Source organism: Thermobia domestica, chromosome 11 (genome assembly GCF_964235325.1).
Source record: "Thermobia domestica chromosome 11, izTheDome1.hap1.1, whole genome shotgun sequence".
Taxonomy (NCBI): Eukaryota; Metazoa; Arthropoda; class Insecta; order Zygentoma; family Lepismatidae; genus Thermobia; species Thermobia domestica.
In genome coordinates, this window is record NC_137464.1 from 9868962 (window position 1) to 9894250 (window position 25289).

The following is a 25289-nucleotide window of genomic DNA, read 5'->3' on the forward strand; positions in this document are numbered from 1 at the left end:
AACAGGGCTTCCCCATGTCTCCATCAGCCTAGAGCCGCCCCTAGGCAGAAGTTAACTGCATTCGTTTACTTAACACCTTCCTAGTGTTGTGACGTGTTTGCACCTCATGTCATCTATCATGCTCATAACATATTTTCCTCGCCGAATAAATAGAATCTTAACGCTTTTTTTTCTTCACTTTGCTTCACTCATTGTTTTGTCCTTTCCATCACCATGCATTTTTCAACTTTGTCCGTCAATACCTTATTATACCTTGCTTACATTATGTGTTATTTTTTTTGTACTGTACTATAATATTTGTATTGTATTTGTAATATGTCTATGTTCCCAAATTCCTTCCACTACCGATGTCATAATGATTATGATCGCAAAGATCATAATGTCCATGTCATTTTGATTTAATAAATAAATAAATAACTGTATATAATGAAAACCATAACCCAGTCCTCTAGCCTCCCTTAGACCATCCAGAAATAACCCATGCAACAAACTTTTCCTTTAACTTCCCATCCCTGAAAGAGGGCGTACCCCTCTTAGAGGTAGCTAGCTTTCAAGCTAGCATTAAAAAAAAAGCGGAGTCAGTCTAGCCATCCATATTATCATTCACTGCATTATGGCGCTTTCTTTCTTGTTCTTAAATATCCGTTCTTTACCAAAGCATAAGCCGCTCTTCGAAGCACTTTTACTCGAAGAACAAATCCATGCCTTTATCCTTAATGAGACACATCTCACATCCCGATTGTCATGCCGCATACCTCGCTTCCAATTGTTACGTCAAGATAGCACTTTACCTGCTATGCGAGCCAATGGGGGAGTAGCGATTGGGTTTTCACCTTCTATTCCATTTCGGAGTCATTCTCCGGCTCTGCACAATCTTCCTGAATACCTTATCACATCATTATACTACAAGGAATTGTATGTGACTGTAGCAACCATATACATCCGTCCTGGGCACGATATTCCGTTCAGCTTCTTTCAGTATATCTCAAATACCTTCCGAACCTACATAATTATGGCAGATGTGAATCTACATAGCCGGACACATACGCAACGGGACCGTTTCCTCAATTACATCACCAGTCATACTACTGGAGTGACTCTGCCACTTCCAAAACCGACTCGTCCCACGAGTCAGACTACTCCAGATATAGCTATTGTTTCGAGCAACATATCACATCGTAGTTGTGTTAACGTTCTTGATCTTATTGGTAGCGATCATGCTCCAATCAAACTAGACATTCAGACCCGTGTAACTACCACTTCTCAGCCTTCTCTTCACCGTACTATCTATCGTTACGATAAAGCAAATTGGACTGCCTACAGATCGTATCTTCAGGATCATCTTCATCATTTACCTCCACCAACTGCAGAATCAGAACTTTCTGAAACTCTGGATGCTCTGGTCAATACTATGCATAACGCCACAGACAAATACATTCCTAAGTCAACAGTTTCGACTTTTCGCCCCTCTTTACCGCCTCACTACTTACCACTGATCAAACGGTCCCGACAGTTTTATAGAGATTTTGCTGCCACTGGCAACCTTGACTCTCTTCATCATTACCGGCAGTTGCAACGAACGGTGCATAACTACCTTAAAGCTTACAAATTGCGATGCTGGGTCAAAGCTTGCAACAATCTCGGTTCACTTTCACACCCCACTCAATACTGGAAACGATTCCGGCAACTTACAGGTCGCAATACTCGCACAACATATCCTCTTATCGACAAGAATACTCCGCTGCATACCGATACAGATAAGGCAAATGCGTTTGCAAGGTATCTCCAGGACATCTTTACACCTCTTGCACCTGACTATCCCCATCGTTCGCATCCAGTCGACAAACTCAATCTGGATTCTCCTCATCTCCAGCCTAATGTTAATCACACTCTGCCCGACAACAATCCACTTACTGCACCAATCTCTATCTCTGACGTCACTTCAGTTGTAGCTCACAGACGTAACACAGCCCCTGGCATGGATTCTATTACATATAGACATATTAAAGAAAGTCCGTACGTAGTCTTATATCTGCTTTGTCACATCTTTACCTTTATTCTTCGCACTGGCTTTGTACCTGCTGACTGGAAAACTTCGAAAACTCTTATGTTTCTCAAACCACATAAACCTGTTGCTTCTGTTAGCTCATACCGTCCTATTCAACTAACATCGACCTTCAGTAAAATATTGGAACGGATCATTGTCAAACGTCTTCATTCATACTTGGCACATCATGACGTCATTCCACTCGAACAAGCTGGTTTCAGACCTTCTTTTAGTATTAATGACCAATTGCTTCGCCTCTCAAATTCCATATCTAATCATTTTAACACAGGCAATCCATCCTGCTTGGTCCTGTTTGATCTCGAGAAGGCATTCGACAAGGTCTGGCATCCCGCTCTCATCTATAAACTCTTCGCCTGCCTATAACAGCTTCGCCTGCCTATTGCTTATCTTCGATTCATCTTTAATTTTCTTAGCTGTCGACTGGCTTACGTCTGTATCAACACTAGTTTTTCATTTCCTATTTTTCTTCATTCTGGAGTTCCCCAAGGATCGGCTTTGTCGCCCTTACTATATATCCTATTCGTTTCTGATTTCCCAGCAATCCCAGATTCTGTTAAGCTCTTTCAGTATGCCGATGACACTGCACTTTTTGCCACGGGAAAAACATTTCATCACCTCAATTTGGCTCTCCAGGATGCTATCAATGCCTTTGTTGATTGGTGCTCCCACTGGAGACTGAAAATAAACCCAGCAAAAACTCAATCTATTGTATTTCTTGCTCCGAAGCGTCGCTCCCGTGTACATCGCAACCCAACACTCTTGAACCTCACTGTACAAGATGTACCTTTAAAACCTACTCGCAGTGTCAAATATCTAGGAGTAACCTTCGATCACCATCTAACCTGGACAGCACATCTGAAAGATATCTCCAAGAAGGCGTACTCTCGCCTCAATCTTCTGAAAAGTCTTGCTGGAACTACCTGGGGACTCCATACTCATACAATTCTGAACGCATACAAAGTTTTTCTCCGCCCTATTCTCACGTACGGATTTACAGCTTGGATATCTGCTCCGACCTCATACTACGAGAAATTACTCATCCTGGAACGTAATGCCTTGCGAATCGCTTTTCGTATCAAATTGCCTAGTCCCACTCAAGATCTCTACAATAGACTTACATTTCCGCACATCTTATATCATCTAGAAACACTACGTACTAAATATATCACCCAGCGCTTGCACAACAATCATCCACTCCTTCAGCAAACTTTTGCCGACCACGCTCGAAGTGCCTCCTCCGTTGCTGCTCTGTACCCTCCGCTCTCATTACTATTCACTTTGTACCGTTACACTCTGCCTCCAGACCACCCTGACGCCGTCTACTACGAGCCATACGCTACAGCCGCTCATCTACCTCACATATGGCCATCATACGCACAGTAACACCTTCTGTACTAACAGGGCTCCTGTGTCTTCATTAATGCCTAGCGTCGCCCCTAGGCGAGAAGATAACCTGCATTTGTTCCACTAACAGAACCTGTGTGTTGTGATGTCTTTCGCACTTCATTTCATCATCTCACATAATATCATTACCAGTTATTACTTCCTTCACTGAAGTATGTACCTACCTTACCTCATGTTTATGGTTAAATTCCATAAAGACCATTACAGTATGTGCAATAAAGTTTTGGATCTACCCATATCCTCACCACTGATTCCTGCACATCGTACTACATTTTCTTGCATCTCTTCCCCTACAGAGGGCGTAACCCTCTTCGGGTAGTAGCTAGCGTGCGCTAGCTGGACAAAAAAAAAAGCGGAGTCAGTGCACAGTAATACCTTCTGTACTAACAGGGCTCCTGTGTCTTCATTGATGCCTAGCGCCGCCCCTAGGCGAGAAGATAACCTGCATTTGTTCAACTAACAGAACCTATGTGTTGTAGTGAGTTTCGCACTTCATTTCATCTTCTCATCTCATATCATTTTACAGTTATGCTTTTTCTTCACTGAAGCTTGTGTATGTCCTTTACCTCATGATTATGGTTAAAGGCCATAATGACCATCACAATTTGAATAATAAAATTTATGTATCAACCCATATCCCAACCACTGCTTCCTGAACAGCATAATGTATTAAACATCTCTTCCCCTACAGAGGGCGTAACCCTCTTCGGGTAGTAGCTAGCGCCGGCTAGCTGGCAAAAAAAAATTTAAAAAAAGCGGAGTCAGGAGCGATACTCTATACAAAACTACAACATTACCGTGGTACCGTACCGTTGCTTCTCACAACTAAAACGTAACAATTAGGCTTATTTTTATGTTTGGCAGAAGCGGATCGGAGACTTGAGTGTTTTCACGGTTGTGCATTTGTTTCAATAATTGGGAAGTTGAGGGGACAATATACACTGAGAAAAATCCATTATCCGGACAGCGGTATATTGTACAAATACAAGGATTCGTTATGTTTACTAAGGAAATCTGTACGGAGCGTACTTTATCCATATACTACACAGGTACTGCCTTTTACCCGCTTAGATATTACATCATTTCGATGCAGAATGTCTGACATCTAACAATCTTCTGTATTTTACATACATATACGTATGTTAAGTACTTCAGTTATACGTTATATACGTCCATCTGTACGTGAGATCCAGACCGCCTATAGACACTCTTTCTTTCGCCATGGCTGACGTCATTGAACTACCGTCTTTTGCTTGCGAAACGAGGTTGTTACAATCGGAAAAGAACAGAGGAAGGAAACAAAAACCTGGGTAAGTGCACTAGTTAACTATTACTTTAGTTAAATATTCCATTAATTATATATTCTTTTAGTGTAACTTGCTTTAGTATAGTACTAAGTAAGTAATATAGTTTATGACTACAACTCGTTAATGATTGAGGAGAATGGAATGGGTGAATCTGAATTTTGAGAAATCTTTGAATATTAATGTTTTGAAACATTTTACGTTACAAGGTAGCAAAATGAATGTTATGTGTTTATTCATTCCGTTTTATATGTGACGATTTATTACGTGGTGCAGAGTTACTACAGGACTGCTTAACATAATTGCTAAGAAACCGTTTTCAGCGCGAAAATTCCCTTGTGTAGTGAAGATTTAGGCTTTAGGTCTCTGGGCTTTCGGCATCAATGGCCTTGTTAGCCCGTCACATATGAGGGATGACGTCCCTCGATGAGCACACTATCCGGGTAAAGGAAGGGAAGAAAGGATTGGGGAAGGAAGAAAACGGCCTGGGACCTATATGTTAGGTACCACTCCGGCATTTTCCTGCTGTGAATGAGGAAAACCCAAGGAAATCTCATTCAGGATGGCTGGACTTAAAATCTTTTGATACTTTTTCGACTGAGGAAATCGATCCCCAACGGGATCGAACCCGGGACCGTTCGCACCGAAGGCGAGAGCGTTAGCAACTACGCTACGCGGGGCCACTTGTGTAGTCTAGAAAACTCATTTTTATTAGGATATTTGCATTTTTTTGTTTTTTTACTTTTAGTTTAACGCCCCATGATTGTACATAAACGTAAGTGAGAAGGTGACGATGAGATACATGATAATGGTGGAATCAAGAAAATGTAAGGAAACTGGAAAGTCTTAAGAATAACCACACCTACAGTGTTCACCAAAAGGCTATTTGTCGGGAGCAGGAATCGAACCAGGGACCTAACAGGTCAGAGGTAAGCGCTCTACTACAGAGCTTTCTTTTGTTTAAAGAACTTGTTTACATTGAAATATATATATTTGACGAAGATATTGATATATTTTACAGCCTCACTGAAATTTTAAAAAAAAGTAGTCAGGGAGAGCTTACTTGTCAGGTTTTTATTTTTTAAATTTAATTTGATTTGATTTCTATTTATTTATTTTTGCTTGTTATGTTCCCTAGTTAATTAATGTTTGGGTTACTGAGAATTAAAACCTTTTTAGTATTATTGTTATGGCATCACTTTGGAACCAAAAAGTTTGAATTTTTTTTTCTTGTGTTTTCATATAGGAAGTTGGTAAGTTTGTGCCTTAGCATTGGTTTGGTTTCTACTGTAGAACGTAATTGAAGGTCATGTTGAGTTGAGTCTTGGCGGATTTGAGTTCGTGAAGTGTCAGGCACTGATTGTGCCCCTGTCTTCTGTCTGTGATGTTTCCTGGTTTTGGGCAGTGACGTATTTATGTTGAGGAGTACCAACGCAGGCCGCGTAACTACAACACAGCTTCAACACCTACGAGTGCCAGGCGTTTGAATTTCACCCTTCGTTCCGGCGTGACTAATGCAGTATAGTACTAGGTTCAAATTCTATGGCTGGTAAAAACGGTATGGTAAGAAACACAACGTAATAGTTATTAGTTTAATTAGTGTTTCTTCATAGTATTGTTTCACTATTTCTAGAAGGAATTAACTATTAACGAAGTAATGAATAAGCAAAAACACACTTTGATTGACGTTTACGATTTCTCATACTCCATTGAGGATGTTTTGATCCTCAGTTGCGCAAACATCCAGTGTGCGTTTTTTTTTTTTTTAAATTTTTTGTTGCTTACACTGCCTTACAGATGAGGGTTATAGTTAAGGAGCCGTACTTCCCATTTAGGGAAGGACGAGAAACGCCATACTTTCAGGAATTATTCATTGACTATCTAGGACAGCGTTTCCCAACCGGTGCGCCGCGGCACACTGGTGTGCCGTGAATGGGCCGCTAGTGTGCCGCGAGGAAGTCGAAGCAAATTATTAATTCTATAGCAATCAAATTGCAAGACGAAGGAAAAATGTATATTTTTATTTCACATTACTATGAACCTCTACTATGAATCTACAACTTTAAGTTTCATACCGTGTTACTTTTCTGTACATTTTTAATGTTGAAAATATATATTGGTTATCATTGTTGTAACTATTATTGCTTCTTTATTGTTGCAGACTATTTTGTAACTTGAAAATTTAAAATAACATTCAATCCTTTCGACAAATTAAATACATTTGTATTTTAAAAGTAAAAAAGATTTGTTTGTTCGTTCGTTATTTAGTGATCTTACTTCTTAGTGAAAGGTTGGATACAGTTTTCGAACAAGAAAGCTTAGTTTTAAAAACCTGAGTCCAATATTTCATTGCAATTGTTTTATATTTTTAAATTAGAATGAAAAATAAGCATAATAATTTACCACGGGGAAAAAAACAGTGATTGAGCTTTCTTCTCTGTGAGAAGGAGATCAATAATCGCAGAAAAAATACTAGTTTTATATTTACAAATAATAATATCTATGAGTGCGCCGCGAGAATTCAAGTTACATCCGTAGTGTGCCGCAAGTTGAAAAAGGTTAGGAAACGCTGATCTAGGATGTTAAAAAGCAGGTAATAGACTGAGTTCTTGCCCTTGTACTTAGGGTGTTTAGGTAGTGCAACAATAAGATGTATCCTCGTGCACGGGAGATGAGAAGTACCTGTTCTTAACTATTACCCAGATGGGTTCCCTCGTGGCTAAGTGGTTAGTGTACACGCCTTTGGCGTGGGACACCCGGGTTCGATTCCCGGCCGGAGCTTATGTGGTTCGGATTTCACGTTAATCTGTAAGTCCATGTCTCATACAGCCTTGCTGCTGAAAGGAACGTTAAAATCAACTCAGCACTGCTTTACAGATGCAATTGTTCGATTCCGAGTTTGAATGGAGCTTTTTACGGGCAGGGGGTGACTTTTATATATACAATCCAAGCATTTTAGTTATCAGTCAGTGATGTAATATATATATACAGTAATATATACTGTAATATATATATACAGTATATATATATATATATATTACAAAATTGAAAGTGACTAAGTTTATGACTCTCAATCTCTTAGGGCCGCGGTGGCTCAATGGTAGAGCGTTCACCTCTGGTGCTTGGGGTCCCGGGTTCGATCCCAGCTCCCGCCAAATGAACTTTGTGGTGAACAAACACTGCGTGCGTGGGTTTCCTCGGGATTTTCCCGTTTCCTCCCACTTTCTTCATTCCACCATTTCATTCATTGCTCATCATCACCGTCTCCTTTAGCCTAACCGGCATAACCGTGAGACATAAAACTCAAAGATTTCATTTCATTTTCATTTCCATTGTAGCTCTTCCCGCAACCAGTGTTGCCAAAATGTTGACAATAAGTTTGCGAAACGAGAGGTGGCGACTCGAATTTTGGGTGAAAAGTCGCTATAAAAAAAATCGAGAAATTCATTGTCTATAAGCATTGTTTTAAAGTTGTAGATGTAAACTAAACAATATGTTCTACTCACTGCCGCAAATCCCGGGGGGTGGGGATGACGGATACATGTCCCCTCCAATCTTGGAACTGAGGGGGAGTTTTCCCCAATAATCCGATTTGAAATGTGTTTTTTGGGAGAAATTTGATGATTTTTGTCCAATTGCTACAAAGGAACGTGAGATAAAATAGACGTCTCCCAGAATAAGCCTCAAATCTGCAGCTTCCCAATGCTGAAGACAACTCTGATACTCCACAACATTGTTTTTCAACTTCATAACTATTTTGGACATCGCAAAATAAAAAGTATGGTAACGGTCTTACCCTTCCCCCCCAATGTTGAAGACAGATTTGCGCCGCTGGTTCTACTCACATCTTTGTAAACAGGGCGCAACCAATCCTTGAATTCAGGGATCATTTCAGATTGTTTCGGGTACTTTTGTTCATATTGTGGAGTCAAAATAGTTCCGAAATAATTAACACTACAGTACTTACGTTAAGCAATTTTTTGTAAAAGAAAAACTGCAGAATAATTAAAAGACCCCAAAGAACAAATATAACAAACATCCACATCGCCTTTATTCACGCATCTATAGCTAATCTTTTTGCTATCGGTAAAGATGTATTACGTGTGTCTCTCAACGGAAACTGCGAACTAAAGGACATCAAGTTTGTAGTTCTTCTTCGTTAGAGGACAAGGGCAACATAACAATGCAGGATTGTGGGCCAGTGGGTACGCTGTATTTCCAAACTCTTCATCACTTGCGCTGATTAAAACAAACAAACAGAAAAAAGAACAAACAGAAGCATTATTAGTTCAAAAACTGTTTTGAACTAATAATGATTCTCTACAGATGAAAATTTTGTTTGCAGCAAAAAGTCGCTAAATGTATAAGTAGCTGAATCGTCATTTAAAAATCACCCATAAAAGTCTCCAATCGGAAAAATTATTCGTAGGGCGACCATACGTCCCGTTTTGACCGGGACAGTCCCGTTTTAGGGGCGTTTCCCGGCCTTCCCGTCAGTAGATGGAAAAAAGTAGTATTCGTCCCATTTTATGTAAATGAAAGAAGTAAATAACAAACCCAGTACCTTTACTCCTTTTAAAAGTATTAATAACAACAAAGAGGCAAAAATTGAACTGAAATTCCCTATATTAAACATACTCTATAGTTCGTAGTACTGCTCGAAAGACAGCAGAGATTTAGCAGTTGGTTGTGTGTTGAACAAACTTCAACGTGTCTTTCCTTTTTCATAAGTACCCGCTCAGTAACAAAGAGAGAGAGAGGGGGAACTCTGATATCAAGGCACTGATAAATGAAATGAAATGAAATTTTTGAGTTTTACGTCCCACGGTTATGCCGATTAGGCTAAAGGAGACGGTGATGATGAGAGATGAATGAAATGGTGGAATGAAGAAAGTGGGAGGAAACGGGAGAACCCCGAGAAAACCCACGCACACGGTGTTTGTACACCACAAAGTTCACTTGGCGGGAGCAGGGTTTGAACCCGGAACCCCAAGCACCAGAGGTGAACGCTCTACCACTGAGCCACCGCGGCCCCAAGGTACTGGTAAGAACAAAGGTAGATCTAAAAGCCAGAACCTATCCCGTTATTAACTGAAAATTTTATGGTCACCCTACGCTATCGTTGAGGTCGAATTCCCCTGATTTAGTGACTTTTCCCAAAATTGGCAACATTGACCCCCACCGAACAACACCAAGTCATCTGTAGCCTAGCAAGCATAATAGTGGGACGTAAAACTTAAAGATTTTATTTCATTTCGAACAACACCCCCAGAAACCTACTGTTATACCATTCCCAAAACACCCTTTTGTACAATTCTCCCTATTCGAAAAAAATTGTAAATAGCAGGGTTCATACATAAATATGGAACTCAATTTCCCTGAATTTTCCAGGTTTTCCAGGTATTAATTTTGCAATTTCCAGGTCTAGTGGAAGAAACTAATAATACGAGAAGACATAAATTTTAAGAATACTATATTTATATATTTGAGAATGGCCACCCTTCTCCCCAATGAACGATTGCAATTAAATATTGAGTCACAAGAAAATAAATAATCAAAACAAATAAAATTTAAGTTGAAAAATATTAAGTTGAGAAGCCTACTAAGGGAATTAATTAAACACTTTTGTTCCATACTTGAATACATTCAAAATATATAAAAATATTGGGTTGGGAAAGAAAAAAGGGCCCGCGAGATTTTAACTGATTCTTGTAGTACTCGACGACAGAAATCGATTACTGAAAGAATTTTCAAAATCGGCGCAGGCAAATATGGAGAAAATCATATTTTCATGTACCTGTTCAAAATGGGGAAGGAAAAAGGGCCCGCGAGATTTTAACTGATTCTTGTAGTACTCAACGAGAGAAATCGACTAGTGAGGGAATTTTCAAAATCGGCGCAGGCAAGCAGGAAGAAAAACCCATTTTTATGTACCGGATCAAAATGGGGAAGAAAAAGGGCCGCGAAATTTTAACTGATTCTTGTAGTACTCAACGAGAGAAATCGACTAGTGAAGAAATTTTCAAAATCGGCGCAGGCAAGCATGAAGAAAAACGCATTTTCATGTACCGGTTCAAAATGGGGAAGAAAAAAGAGCCCGTGCGATTTTAACTGATTCTTGTAGTACTCGTCGAGAGAAATCGATTAGTGAAGGAATTTTCAAAATCGGCGCAGGCAAACATAGAGAAAATGGCATTTTCATGTACCGGTTCAAAATGGGGAAGGAAAAAGGGCCCGCGAGTTTGAACCGTTACGATGTATGTTCACGAATGTGCTCGTCTTCTCAAATTTAGTTAATTACTGTAGCACTGAAACATGTGACACAGAGTCACATTGTGGATGACTCTGCAATCGGCAACCACTGCACATATACTCCTCCAGTCCCACAGTTTTATTATTTCGATCCATTCCTCACGTGCTAACGGCATGGTTTAACATCTGCAAGAAAGAGGTAAATGTAACGTTCAATTGGCAATAGCTTTTCACCAAATTAAGCTGCATGAAATCTGATTGCATTTTTGACATACTGAGAAAATTCTAGCCCGTGGCCATATGTATCACATATCCCACCAGTTCATAATAAAAATTTTGAACACAAAATTACGGTCGTCCGTGTGATGTACTCCCAAAAGGCCTAATGTGTATCACCCACCTCACATTCAATGAAACCACATCCGTGTAGAATTTAGAAAGGAACTTCTTATGATGTATACAGTATGTCTCAAAAGTTCCCTGACATAGGGTAACTCTGTTATTATCAGAGTTACAGCAAAATGTAAGAGGAAAAATCATATCGAAATATGACGTTTTCAATCTAAAGTGAACACTTTTTTTTTTTCAAAAAAAATCGGACGAGATATTTGTGCTGTATACTCTTTATGCACCCAAATTTAAATGAAAATGCAACGTTGTCATTTACCTGGACCCACAACATAAGTGAATGAAGTTCCTGTTTGAAACGGGGGCTGGCCATCGAAATGTTAGCGCAAAAGAAAGTAACTTCATTCACTTATGTTGTAGGTCCAGGTAAATGGCAACGTTGCATTTTCATTTCACATTAGGCGCATAAAGAGTGTACAGCGCAAACGAGTCATCCGATTTTAAAAATTCCTTCACTTTAGATTGAAAACATCATATTTGGAGATGCTTTCCTCTCCTACATTTTGTTGTAACTCTGATAATAACAGAGTTACCCTATGTCTTCATTTGAAGAAATCAAAGGTCTATTGGAAAGCTGGGGATTACAATCATTAATTTCTACATTTCAAGGTGCGTAAATTATATATTCTGTGTTTCTTGTTAAATTACTATTACTATTATTGGGTTTAGAATCAATCAAGCACTTCATGATATTTTATGGGGATCAAGATGGGTGCCGGATAGATAAGTATTTAAGCGTCAGGTTCTTAATTCTTTTCAATTTAATATTTAATCAATGATTATTTTCTCCCTCCTTATTCGGCCAAATCGTATTCCAAGATCATCAATTTTCATTACTCAATTCTGACCGTCAACCTACATAGCATATTCGTAGGACGTAAAACAAAGATTTCCTGTTATTTTTTTTGTTTCTATCTCTTTCCTCCATAGCTGTGAAAAATAACGCCTTCAGCATCATAAATTTGTATGCTACTTGCGCCTTCAGTCGTCTACTCTTCGGTGGCTCAGTGGTAGAGCGTTCACCTCCGGTGCAGGGGGTCCCTGGTTCGATCCCAGCTCGCGCCGTGTGGACTTTGTGGTGGACAAACACCGTGCTCGTGGGTTTTCTCGGGGTTCTCCCATTTCCTGCCACTTTCTTTATTCCACCATTTCAGTCATTTCTCATTATCACCGTCTCCTTTAGCCTAACCAGCATAACCGTGGGACGTTAAAGATTTAATTTTTTATTAATCTCAGTATTTTATAGTGTATTCTTAAGCTTAAGGTGATGTATAATTAAATTTTGAATTCAGTTAACTTATTTTATTTCTCAGATTGTTTTTAAAATGAATGTACAAACGTTTATTTTCATTCTTGAGTGTTTAAAGTGATGTATAGTTATTAAACATAGTATTTAATATTGTACTCTTAACGTGAAAGTGATATACAGTTAACTTTTGAATTCAGTTAACATTTTTCTTTCTGAAATTGCTTTAAAAAGTATGTAAAAACGTTTCTATTTTCTTTCTTGAGTGCTAAAAGTGATGCAAAGTTATTAAGCTTACTACTTTATATTGTATTCTTAACCCTAAACTGATACACAGTGCGTTTTTGAATAAATTATATCAAGTTATTTGAGTGACGAATACTGGTAGAAAATCCTGACTACTACTGGAACATTTTGATTTTAAGGTGACGACTACTGGTGCAAGGATTTTAAAATATTGTTTTTCCTTCAACGGCTACTCCTTTTTGAATTCTGACTATATGGTCATTATAGGAAGGATCAGTGAGTCCTTCCAACTATGGTACAGCTCCGACAGATTCACGATGCTCAGAGAAGAGACAAAATAGTATGTTTTCAACCTTAAAGTGAGAACCATTGGCGTTTTTACCCTGCTATGCAAAAGTAAGTGAGTACTCCAATGGGGTTCCAATGCGGTACCTAATTTCTGCATTTTAGATATTTGGAAATACATGTCTCTAAAATGTAAACAACTGATTTTTTTTTTTAACTGAAAACTGCAACTCGGTAAGCCTTATGGATACCGAGATATGGGAAAATAAAGAGCGATACTATAGGTATGTGGGACTTGCATACTTGACGCTAGAATTCGGAAATTGAATTAAAATATGACTAACGGCTATCAAGATGTTGTCAAATAAAGGGAGGACCAACACAGTTAAGGGGTTTTAGTGTTAGATACTAAAATTTCCGAAATCGGTCATAGAAAGTTAATAAACACCAGTAGCAATTTCATCTTAAAGTAATTAGATATCTTCAGGGGGTGTTAGAACATCATGGAGTCTACCAAAATTAAATTTTAAAAGCTTTTGAAAATATAATCTGACATTTGTAAACAATATTTGAAATATGTGTTTACCCAAAACTTCCAGCTAGTACATCTAACATCTGGAGAAACACTGAAATAAAAGCGTATGAGATCTTGAAATTTCGGAAACAATTATTGGTCGCAACAAAATTAAATCAGATGGGTACTTCTATGGGTTAAATGAGTACCTTAGTACAATTTCGATCGAAAATTTAGTTCAGTCCTAGGTTTTCTTCAGGCAATTCCAAGGGTTCATCGAGCTGTGCAAAAGAATGAAAAGTCGCTGTCAATATCTAAGATAGTCGAGAAGATATAAGGAATTATATATTTTATGACGTAAAAATAAATCTTTATGGATTTGTACTTTTGGGTCTTTCCCATAAGAAAAAAATTCAGGAAACTACTGTATATACCTTAATAGACAATTCAATGGACGGGGATACAGTAGCTTAGTGGTAGGGTTTTTAACTAGTCTTCTTTTGCAGAAACTATTGGAGTTTTCACTTATCCCATAGAGATACGATCATACTTAACTCCCTATTTCATTTTAAAATTAAATAAAAGGAAATATTTCAGTGTAGCGACCCACGATTATGCATTTTAGTCTCAGGGAGATTACGATTAAAGCAAGTGAATGTTGTTGACAGAATTGATGGAATGCAAAGGTGGGAGGAGAGGTAGTACCCCTAGAAAACCCACGAATACGATGTCCACTACAAACTGACGGCCGCGGATCGAACCACGAACCCAATACACCAGAGGTAAGCACTCTACCACTAAGCCACCGTGCTCCCGCCCATTTAATTTTCTATTAAGGTATATACGGTTGTTTTCTGAAATTTCTTCTTACAGCAAAGACTCAAAAGTACAAATCCATGTGGGTCTCTATTTTTACGACGTCATAAAATAATTTCTTATATCTCGCTTGCTATATTAGATATTGACAAAAAATGTTCACTTATTTCAGAGCCCGATGAACGCTTGGAATTGTCCAAAGAAAATTTAGAGCTGAATTAATCTTTCGATCGAAATTGTACTGACAAGTCTGAGGTAGTCACTTAACCCATAGAAGTACCATCTTATTTAACTTTTGTTAGGATCAATAATTGTTTTCTGAAATTTCAAGATCTAATACGCTTTTATTGTATGGTGTCTCTCTAGCTGCTAGATGTACTAGCTGGAAGTTTTAGGTAAATACATATTTCTAATACTCTTTACAAATGTCAAAATATATTTTCCAAAGCTTTTAAAATTTAACCTTGGTAGACCCCATGATGTTCTTAAACTCCATGGAAGTACCTAATTACTTTAAGATGAAATTGCTACTGATGCTTATTAACTTTCCATGACCGGTTTCGGAAACTTTACCACCTAACACGAAAATCCCATAACTGTATGGATCCTCCCTTTATTTGACAATATCTTGATAGTCATATTTTAATTAATTTTCTAAATTGTACTGTCTAATATGCAAGCTCCACGTACCTATGGTGTCGCTTTTTATTTCACCATATTTCGGTAACTGTTAGGCGTACCGACTTGCAGTTTCGGCAAACACACACCTCTAACGTTCTTTAAAACGTTATTAAGACATATTTTAGAATATTTAGAAATGAGGGTTCTGCGAATATCATGGTACCCGAAAATCCCCATCAGGGCGTGTGTGTAGTGTATTTAATTGAAATTACTTTTGAGGTTGTTGTAAGCCCTCGTAATTACATTTCCGAAACTGCACCATCTAGTACTCAAACCCCACACTTCTATGGTGTCGCTCTTTATTTTCCCATATCTCAATATCCATAAGGCTTACCAAGTTGAGGTTTTCGGTAAACAGATGTCAGTTCCTTACATTTTAGAGACATACATTTCCATATATCTAAAAAAATACAGACATTAGATACCCCATGGTACCCCGAACACCATTGGGGTACCCACTTACTTTTGAATAGTAATACATTTTGAGTTGTTATTCAGCATCAATAAACACTTCGTAATTTTTCTATGTGCAACCTAAAAGTCCATACCTGACCGAACAGATTTTGTCCATTTAATCTCAAAAATGTTAAGATACTTTGTATTGTTAAGTACAACCAAGTTGAGCACACCGAATGTAACATTTTAAATGTTTTCTGATTTTTGTTTCAGGTATTTCGTGCATCAAACCAGGATTCTGCTTGAAAGACAGTGAAAAGAAGCAGTGTAGGTTGTGGCTAAAAATACGTCCTTTCTGAAGACAGACCCAATTGTATTTACATTCTTTTGTACGAACATATAACCCTAATAAAGATACTGTACTACAAATTATTTCTTTCTTCCATAAATTAGAATAAAATATTGTCTCTGTTTAAAGAAAATGTTTGTTACTGTTAAGTCATTTCAACTCTTTTTCTCTGTAATAAGAACATTATCTTTCACAATATTTTTTTATCTTCGTGCTATTACGTTTGAATGAAGTAAAATTCTATTATTTCAGACATGCATTAATAACTAATGTATTGTTCTGTATGTAAGACAATGTGTATACTGAACATGTCTAGCAAAGGTGTTGTTTTAATACAGAATCTGTAACTCAGCTTTTCAGTAGTCAACTTTATTGGGAATCCGAAGAAAGAAGTAAAAAAAAAAAAAAAAAAAAAAGTTCGACTTACCAACGTATATGTGTTCGAATTCTGGACTAATCCAAATTATCCAGCGAAATCATATATTTTTTGTTGCAATTTCAGATGTATCCTTTATCCAAGTCGTATGAAACGGAGACTTCATACATCGCTATACTTTGTATGAACTATGTTCCGTATTTACTTAATCACTTTGTAACTTTCTCTAGTGTTGACAAGGCCGCAGGTGTCAATCGAATAGTTTAGTGTTTCACTCATGTCACCTTGTGACTAAGGTACGTCCTGTCGGTATATATATATGGTACTGGGTTCAAGTAGCGATAAAATACATTTTTAGCATTAAACAAATGCAAAAGTCTACACGAAATGAGATACCATGATCTCTGACTTACGGATAACACCATGAACTAATGGTACTGAGTGTGATTGAGTTTACTAGTTACTATCTGGCTAAAATCAGTGTTCCTTTAGCTATAGTTCTTTTCGTGCTCTGAATTGCAAAGTTTGAAATAACAGTTTTAAATTATTGTATATATATATATAATATCTTCCGAGTAATTCTGAGAATCATTGCTCTTTCTTTAAGCAATGTATGAGACTGTTAATCCGCTCGTTGCTTAAAATGTTGCACTAAGAAGGATGCACCCACGAAAATCCAAATTTGCAGAATGTCTAGAGCAGGGAAGGATAAATATGTTTAGTCGATGGCTGCACAACGCCTCCGCTGTCACCACGTTGTCGCACAGCGAATACGGCGGACGTTTAAGAGTATTCTGCACTTACTATTAGGTATCGGCCTGGGAACTTTGGCGCAGCTACCCAGCCTCCTTCTTGGTGTTGCATTTTTATGGCGAGTACTGAGTAGAAATTATCTTGTGAGCGAACACGTTTTCAGCTGACACCATACTTTTAATTGTTGCGACATTAAAAAAAAAAAAAAAAAAAAAAAAAAAAACATACCTGTTAATTAAAATGTACAGAGAAGTTGTTTGAGTTTGAATATAGGATTGTATATGGCTGTGCATTTTGCATTATTATTAAAGTGCTGGAACTAACTAACAACAAAGCATATGATAAATTCTTACAGTAATATATCACATATTGATTTACTCTGTATGAAAACGAAAATAGTTTAACATATGGTTAACCTCCTTTGTGCCCATAATTTTAAAATTAACGCTTGTGTCACTTTTCAACACTTGGCTTTGCAGTAGCTTCCCAACGAATTAGCAGGAAATCCAAACTTATAGGACACCCTGCAGGTAAATACATTTCTTTGGACACTTTCACTGCTCCAAACTAAGATTGTTAATTTTATTATTATTGGCACAAAGGAGATCAAACATATTTTAAGCTATTTAGTTTTCATACAGAGTAAAACAATATTTGACAACATTACAGTAAGAATGTATCATGCATTTTGCAGTATGTTGCAGCACTTTAATAATGGTGCACTATACGTACAATCTAGATCCTGCATATGTCCAATCCATATATTACAAGAAGGCAATACGTATGCGATACAGGTAAAATCCGTATATTTCATATGGACAACCTATTAGCTATATACATCCAATCCATACATTACATATGGCCAACCTGTACGCGACATACGTATAATCTATATGCTGCATGCATACAGTCTGTAAGCTACATATGTGCACTCTGTATGGTGCATATGGATATTCTGTATGCTGTATCTGGACAAGCTGTGTGCGACATAAGGAAAATCTGTATAATACATACGTACAATACGTATACTGTATCTAGTCGTACGTACGGGGCACAAGTACAATATAGATGCTGTCTTGGGGTTGAACGAAAGAAACATACGTAAAGAACGTATATTGCATACTTCTTGAAATTATGCTCCGTCCTGATAGTCAGTGTGTGTCGTCATTATTAACCCACATGCTACATACGATCCTGACGTCACAAAGCTAGATATCACCTCCGTATATATTTGTTACTGCAGATGACGTCACACGAATGACGTCATTGCACTTATGCAGACAGTGCGTATAATACATACTTTTTCAGCTATACGTTTGCTGCAGGATGTTATATACGGTTGTACGTTAAGTCCAGAAACTACAGGAATTACGAATGTAACCTACGTTTTTAAGTATGCCACCTACATTTTTTTTTCTCAGTGTATTGTAGCAAAAAATTTAGTCACACGGTTAAATTATACTGATTTCATACTGTTTTATCTAAATTCGCTTACTGCTAGCTTCCATATAGCTTGTTTGGCGTGTGTTTAGCTTGCACTAAGCTTAAAAAACCTTGCCATTGATGAGAATACGCTTATAATTGGATTGCGTTTGAGATAATTTGACTTGTGTTTAACTTGTGAAGACAAGCTTGCCCCAAGCCTTGCCCAGATGTACGTAACTAACTAGCTTGCCACAAGCTTGCAGCAAGCTAATTGGCTTGCATAGTATAGCTTGCGGCAAGCTAATTTACCTTGCGACAACAAGTTTGTGGCAACTTGCAGCAAGTTTAAATTGCTGTCTGGGTAACTTCTTCTTTCTTCTTGAAGCATGTTCAAAATTCTGTCGGGCCTTTCGCCACATATCCTAATTTCCTACAGCGGTGACAATATTAAGCATACACAAAAAGGAAAACACAACTTACATGTGGAAAAAAAAAGTTGTCTTACCAGGCCTGAAACCAGCCACAGGGCCAAATCATTAAAAATTCTCTTACAAATAGCTAAATTGTGTTTTCTGTATTAATAATACCATTTTGTGTTACGGCCCGAAGCGGCCACGAAAAGTTTACTGGCCAGACCCCCTAGGCCCCCTCTGGTTGCGAGCATGTGTCTTGCGACACCATGAGCTTCGCTTCCTCCCATATTCCTGTTCGTTGTCCCAGCCAGAATGAGAACGAGATTTCGAATGAGAATTAGAATCCGAAAGAATGTTTGGGCCATTCCAGCCCTTTTTATATTGACTAATTTACACTACTTTGAACCCTGAGGTTCTGGAATAACCTTGCTTTTTGTTTTTATAACTTACATAATGACAACTGATTTAGTGTCCATCTTCAGACTTCTGCCTGAAAACTGATTTTAAATACAGTTAATCTACTAATATATTTTAAAACTCATTTTCACTCCATTACGATATCCACCACCAAATTTACAAATTATATTTTTTCCTAGAATAATTTTCTTATGTCTACTTGAAGACAAAATAAAAGAATATTACTTGCTTAAGTCTCCTTTTCACCTTGGAATAAAATTGTCAGTATATCTGAAATAAAATATAAAATTTTTCTTATTCCCACTCTATCACTGTAATTTCGTTGCAGTAGATATTCCAGAACTATGGCAGGGCAACATCCTGGCAGTGGACATCACTGATATACACATACCAGGATGGGTGACAAGAAACAGAGTATTGTATTGAACATACGAGGGGTATCAGAAAGTAAGGTTACAAAGCCTACAGTGAAACGTGTATATACAATATATTATTCCATACAACCAATACAGCCAAGAGATAGTACACACATTAGGTTATTTTTCGGTTAAGGCACTTGTTTCATCGTGGGATGAGTTTGCAGATTTCATCATGGTAAAGATCCTGTCCTTGCTTGTTTAGGCACTTTATCACGAAGGGCCGTACACTTTGTGACAAATGTATCCGAACGATATTCTCAATTCTGCCATCAGATGTCGTAACGCAATCCTCCTGTTGTCCTGAATCAGGTTCTAAACGCGAGCTGTGTTCAAATTTGTTGATGCCTTGCTGGGTCCACCACTGCTCTCCTCGTCAGTGTTGTTTTCTCTACCAGTAGCAAACTTTCGACACCATTCTGCGACATGCTGACGAAACATTACAGTCTCACCGTAAACTTTTATCAGCTGCCGATGAATTTCAGCCGTAGTTACATGTTTCGTCCACAGAGCTCGAATAACTAAGGGGACTTCTTCGCAAGACCAGTTTTCCAAACGATTCGCCAACGTTAAACTAACCATTCTAATTTCGAATTTAAGGAGCTTGGATTACCAACCCTTCTTGAGGGTAAGGGAGGGTGCATGAGCGTGGCCGAGGGTGAGGGAGTCGATTGAGTCGGGAGTCGGGCGAGAGAGTCGATGTATTATTTGTAATGTGTTATAATTATCCACTTGAAGATTGTGAGACATTTGAGGCTGGTTTTGGAAATAGAAATGTTTTTTCCATAGATTTTCATGAGTGGTGTTTGAGGTTGGCATTTGTATTTGTTGTTTAAGTAACCAATTCCACGGCATCTTTTTTTTTTTTTTTTTTTTTTTTTTTTAAACATAAACATCATAAAGTGAGGAAACCTCTTGAATTTACAAGATAGGAAATTCATATAAAGTCTTTCTATTCTGAAACAACGGTGTGTCGTTTTCCACAACTCGATTTTGGTGTTGTTTGTCACAATATTTTTATTCAGTATATATCAGTTCCTATTCCAGTAAAGATTAGCACACATCTGACGAAACAGCTAAATGTTGCCGGGAACTTATATTCGTATTGATCCCTTGAAAAAAGTGGTGAGTGTTCTCGCCTTCGGGACGAGATAAGTCTCATACAATCTCGCTGCTGAAAAAATATTTAGCTCCAAATGAACACGAAACATCCAAAACTTCACGATAGCTTCTCTTTTAACGGAGTCCTTTATATTAACTCATTTTATATGGTGTACTTTTATATATTTCAAGTAATGTATAGATGAATCGAAAAGTAGAACCACATTATGCTTATCATTCTCAAATGTATTACACATAACTTCTAGACTCAATGTGGTGCTATGACGTAAATTTCATACTCACAAACATCTTACTTGAACGTTCATTAACTTTAATTTTTGTTCTTTTAGCAAAATACAGGCAATAAAATTGTAAATCAATTGTAGTAAAAGCTCCTATAATTGGGGATGATTGTCCCTGTTGGAGTCCCAGTTCCAGTGTTAAACATTATGCACAAAGACTGGAGCCGTTTCTGCAAAATCTGAAACACTCTTCTAGTTTTTTTTTTTTTATTTTTTTTTGGTGGTTGACCCACAGCATCCTGATGTAGCACAGTTGAAGCCATTTCTTCAACTTCTTGAATTAAGTACTATCAAAATAGTCCAGAAGTTCCAGCTCTTCCTCCGAAGCCTCTTGTATTCCTGATGCACATCTGCTGCGGGAAGAAATGCCAATCCGTTCATTTTCTCGCATAATAGACGAAAATTGTCATTGCTCTTGTACCGTACTGTGAATCCAATCTCTTGGACCTTTTTCCACGCTAAGTGAGTCAGGTGAAAAAAACAATGCTGTACACGAGTTGAGTTTCCGAAAGTTGGTTTTACAGTCTGCATTTCCGCTATTTCGAAATCCATAACCACAGTTACAGGGTCCGGGTATTCACTAAATTCACGGCACTGATGCACCACCGCACGAAATAGTTCTTCATATGAATTTTGTGTCTTGCTCTGCATTAGGGCATACACCTAGTAAAGGAAGTCTCACCTCAAATAACATAGAGGGCCTGCGTGATTTTTTTAAGGAGCCATTGAAAAGTTTCCGTCTACCATCCATGTTTCACTTTTCAATAATTCCATAAGGCTATATTTAAAGGAAACTTAGAAATATTTATGTTTTTCTTCATTTATATAAATTTGTTTTCTTCACATATATATCGTTATATATATACGTTCACATATATATACGTTATGCCGTAGACATTAATCATTATTAGCTACCCATGCTGCAAATAGAGATGTATCTTGAAAACTGTTTAGTTAAAATATGTCACTTGCTCCTTGTAGGCTAGTCACTGCTCTTTTCTATGAGTTGTATTGTACTTGTCAGAGCATTTGTTCTAGCTTATGATGTGAGAACTCTTCATTATTATGGAAATGATAGTGATCAAAAAATACCCAAGTTTTGAATTTGTGAATTTGGATCTTAGAATAGTGTATAGTGTGTTTAACCCCCGTTATTCTTGGAAATTAAGAAATGTTGAAATACTTCATTTAAATTTCTGTTGGTTTAGTTATACGCACATTGATGTGCAGAATTTCGTTCAGTAATTGCTGTTATAATAAGAATATAACTCTGCTTGTAATTTACTCCATGCACAAATCCTGCGGGGGATGGGTTGTTTGTTAGAAAATTAAATTAACTTACTCAATCTGATATTTTAGTTGTTTTAAACATGTTCAACCACCACCGAAAAAAAAAACACGTTTAAAACATTTTGTTTAAAACGTTTAAAACAAACTGAATAAAACAACAGCCCTCGTTTTAAACATGTTTTAAACACTTGTTTTAAACATATCAGCCCTGATATATATATATATATATATATATATATATATATATATATATATATATATATATAATATAAATAATATTATACCGTAGATATTGTGGAAGAACTCGATTTTCGAGAATAATAATTTGTATATTTTAGATTTATTGTTATGTTTATGTCTCGAAATCGTTAAGTAAGGTTATGGGAATTTAATGTTGAATATGTAAAGTTAATGCAAGCTGCACAATCTCGCTAATAGTTGTGTCAGCAATTCATTGTAAACAGTTGTGTATAAGAATGTCATCGTAACGTGTCTGGCAATGTAGGAAGGAAATGTTGACAATGTGTCTTTCCTCACATTAGCCAGATTCTAGAAATTGTACAAAACGTGAATTTGTGGGATTTTATGAATTTCATGAGATTACGGATGTGCGGAGAATTGCTTAGAATCGGGAAGTCAGAACGTGTCGAGGGTTGCAGTTTTGAGTTTTGACACATGGAAGGAATTTGTCTCTCCATGTGAAAACGGTGTCGCACGTGCCACAGCAGACGGAAAAGCAGACGATGGTAGTTGGACCCCGCCAAACAAAACCACAGGACGAGAAGGTTTTGGGTGGAGTTCCTGAGAGTTCTAGAGAGAATTCGAGAGGATCAGTTCCTGGGAGTTCCTAGAGAGATCTTGAGGATTAGTTCCAAGATTGTTCATCGACTTTGAAGATACTTGGGTTCGAGTCTGGAGAACCAAGTTCCATTGAATTATCAACCAGATGATAGGAGAAAACAGTACGTTGTACTTCAACATATTCTAACGACGCAGAACTTCGAGGGAGATTTACATTGAGAGGCCCATTCCTCAATGCCCACTTTCATCGTCCAACAACAAGGAGCGTCAGCTTAAGGAGCAGAGTTCAACACCAGAACGACGTGGGACAGCAACAGATTTATCCAGGTATGTGTGACTCCGAGTCAGAATTCAAAGCTCAATACTTGATCGTACTATACCTTACTGGCAAATGACTCCGAATATCCGTTATAGCAAACATTCAGAAATCTCACAGTTCATACATCAGATTACAGAAATACATTGTTTTATGTTAAATGAAGTGGACGTATATTTATTTGTTTAATCCCCATACGAAAACCTCTTGCAAGTTAAGTTATAATTTACCCACTCATTCTAGATGGTGAGTGGAAGGCGCCTAGTAGCACTCATCTTTGCATCCCCAAATAGGCACTGAGTGGCTAGGTTGTCATGGTAGAGATGCTGGTTTGTGTTTGCAATTGTATCGTTCCCAGTAGATACGATTAGAGTCCCTCCCTTCCCTCACATAGTGGAGATGCTGTGAGGCTTAGGCCATTTTGTAGCGTTCCCAGTAGACATACTAAGTCCCTAACTTCATTAATCAGATTCCAAAATTACAGTATTGTATATTAAATGAAGTGTACCGTTTATTTATTTAAATTATCTCCATGGTCGAGAAGCTTCGGGTTCGGTTCCAGTGCAATGCATAGGTTGTCACATGGACAAAAGTAATTAGGTTAGCATGGTGCAGATGCGTTGGGTTATTTTCCCAGTTAAAAGTTTAAGTATTTGTAAATTTAAAAAATAGTAAATTTAAATCCCTCCCTTCCCACCCATGGTGAATTATGTGCGTTTAGTAAATTTAAACTATAGTGAATTTAAAATCCCTCCCGACCCGCCCATTTATGGTGAATAATGTTAAAATTAGTAACTAATAGAATTGTTAATGAAACCCACCCATCCCACCCTCGCTTTGATTTAGCTTAACTGTAAAACAAGTGCGACGACTGAGTTCGATTCTCGATCGAATAAAAGAAATGTGTATCAGTTATATTAAAACAACGGATTACGTTTACTAAACATAGTAATTAAATGATAGTTTGTGTTATAATATTAAGGATAATAAAAGTAACAAATACAGTAATAATATTGCGAGTTTACAACAATAATATTAAGAGAAAAGAAAGTGAAATAATTTCGTTGTATTTATGTTCTGGACACACAGAACAGATGCATGTATCAGGCAGGTTGTGTTGAACGGAGGACGAGAGTCGCTCAAGCGATTAGGCACGAGTGTAGCCGAGTTGACACGAAGGTACAAGGTTACGTTGAGAGCCGCACGGAAAATTTGCTCCGTGTTGAAGCAGGCAGAATAACAGAGACGAAACAGTTGTTGTACAATACATTAAATATAACTCACATTAATCCTAGGATTAGACTATTGATTATTCAATTAGTAGTAAATAGTAAATAGTTATTACAATGTTGTCCCTAAAGAACAATTATAGGGTGCACTATCCTGTTCTTAAAGACAATGGAAAACCTGCGACGATGTTTAGTAAATCTAGGTACTATTCATTAGATTTAGGAGTTTTAAGATACTTTGCGGAATATTTTCCGACATATAACGTAACGAAAGAACAGACGTTTAGAGAGAACGTTCTGGGTCGCAGATACAAAAACTATTATATGATTGAATTCTCTGAGAAGAATTTCAGCGTTGATGATTTAGTAGAATTGGGATTCAGGAGACATTTCTTGTCCGTAATTACTGGTATTTCAGAGACAAATACATTAATACGCAACGCTATATTCTTCGCAATCAAAGATGAGCAACTAAAATACA

At 37.5% G+C, this 25289-nt stretch overlaps 1 protein-coding gene across 1 annotated transcript; it reads left to right on the forward strand.

The window, feature by feature from the left end:
* Positions 1-613: 613 nt before the first annotated feature.
* Positions 614-24819, forward strand: LOC145664656 (uncharacterized). Its single transcript, XM_081731496.1, has 2 exons — positions 614-2016; positions 24669-24819. The coding sequence occupies exons 1-2, from the start codon at positions 614-616 to the stop codon at positions 24817-24819; spliced, it is 1554 nt and encodes a 517-aa protein (XP_081587622.1).
* The last annotated feature ends 470 nt before the right edge of the window (positions 24820-25289 follow it).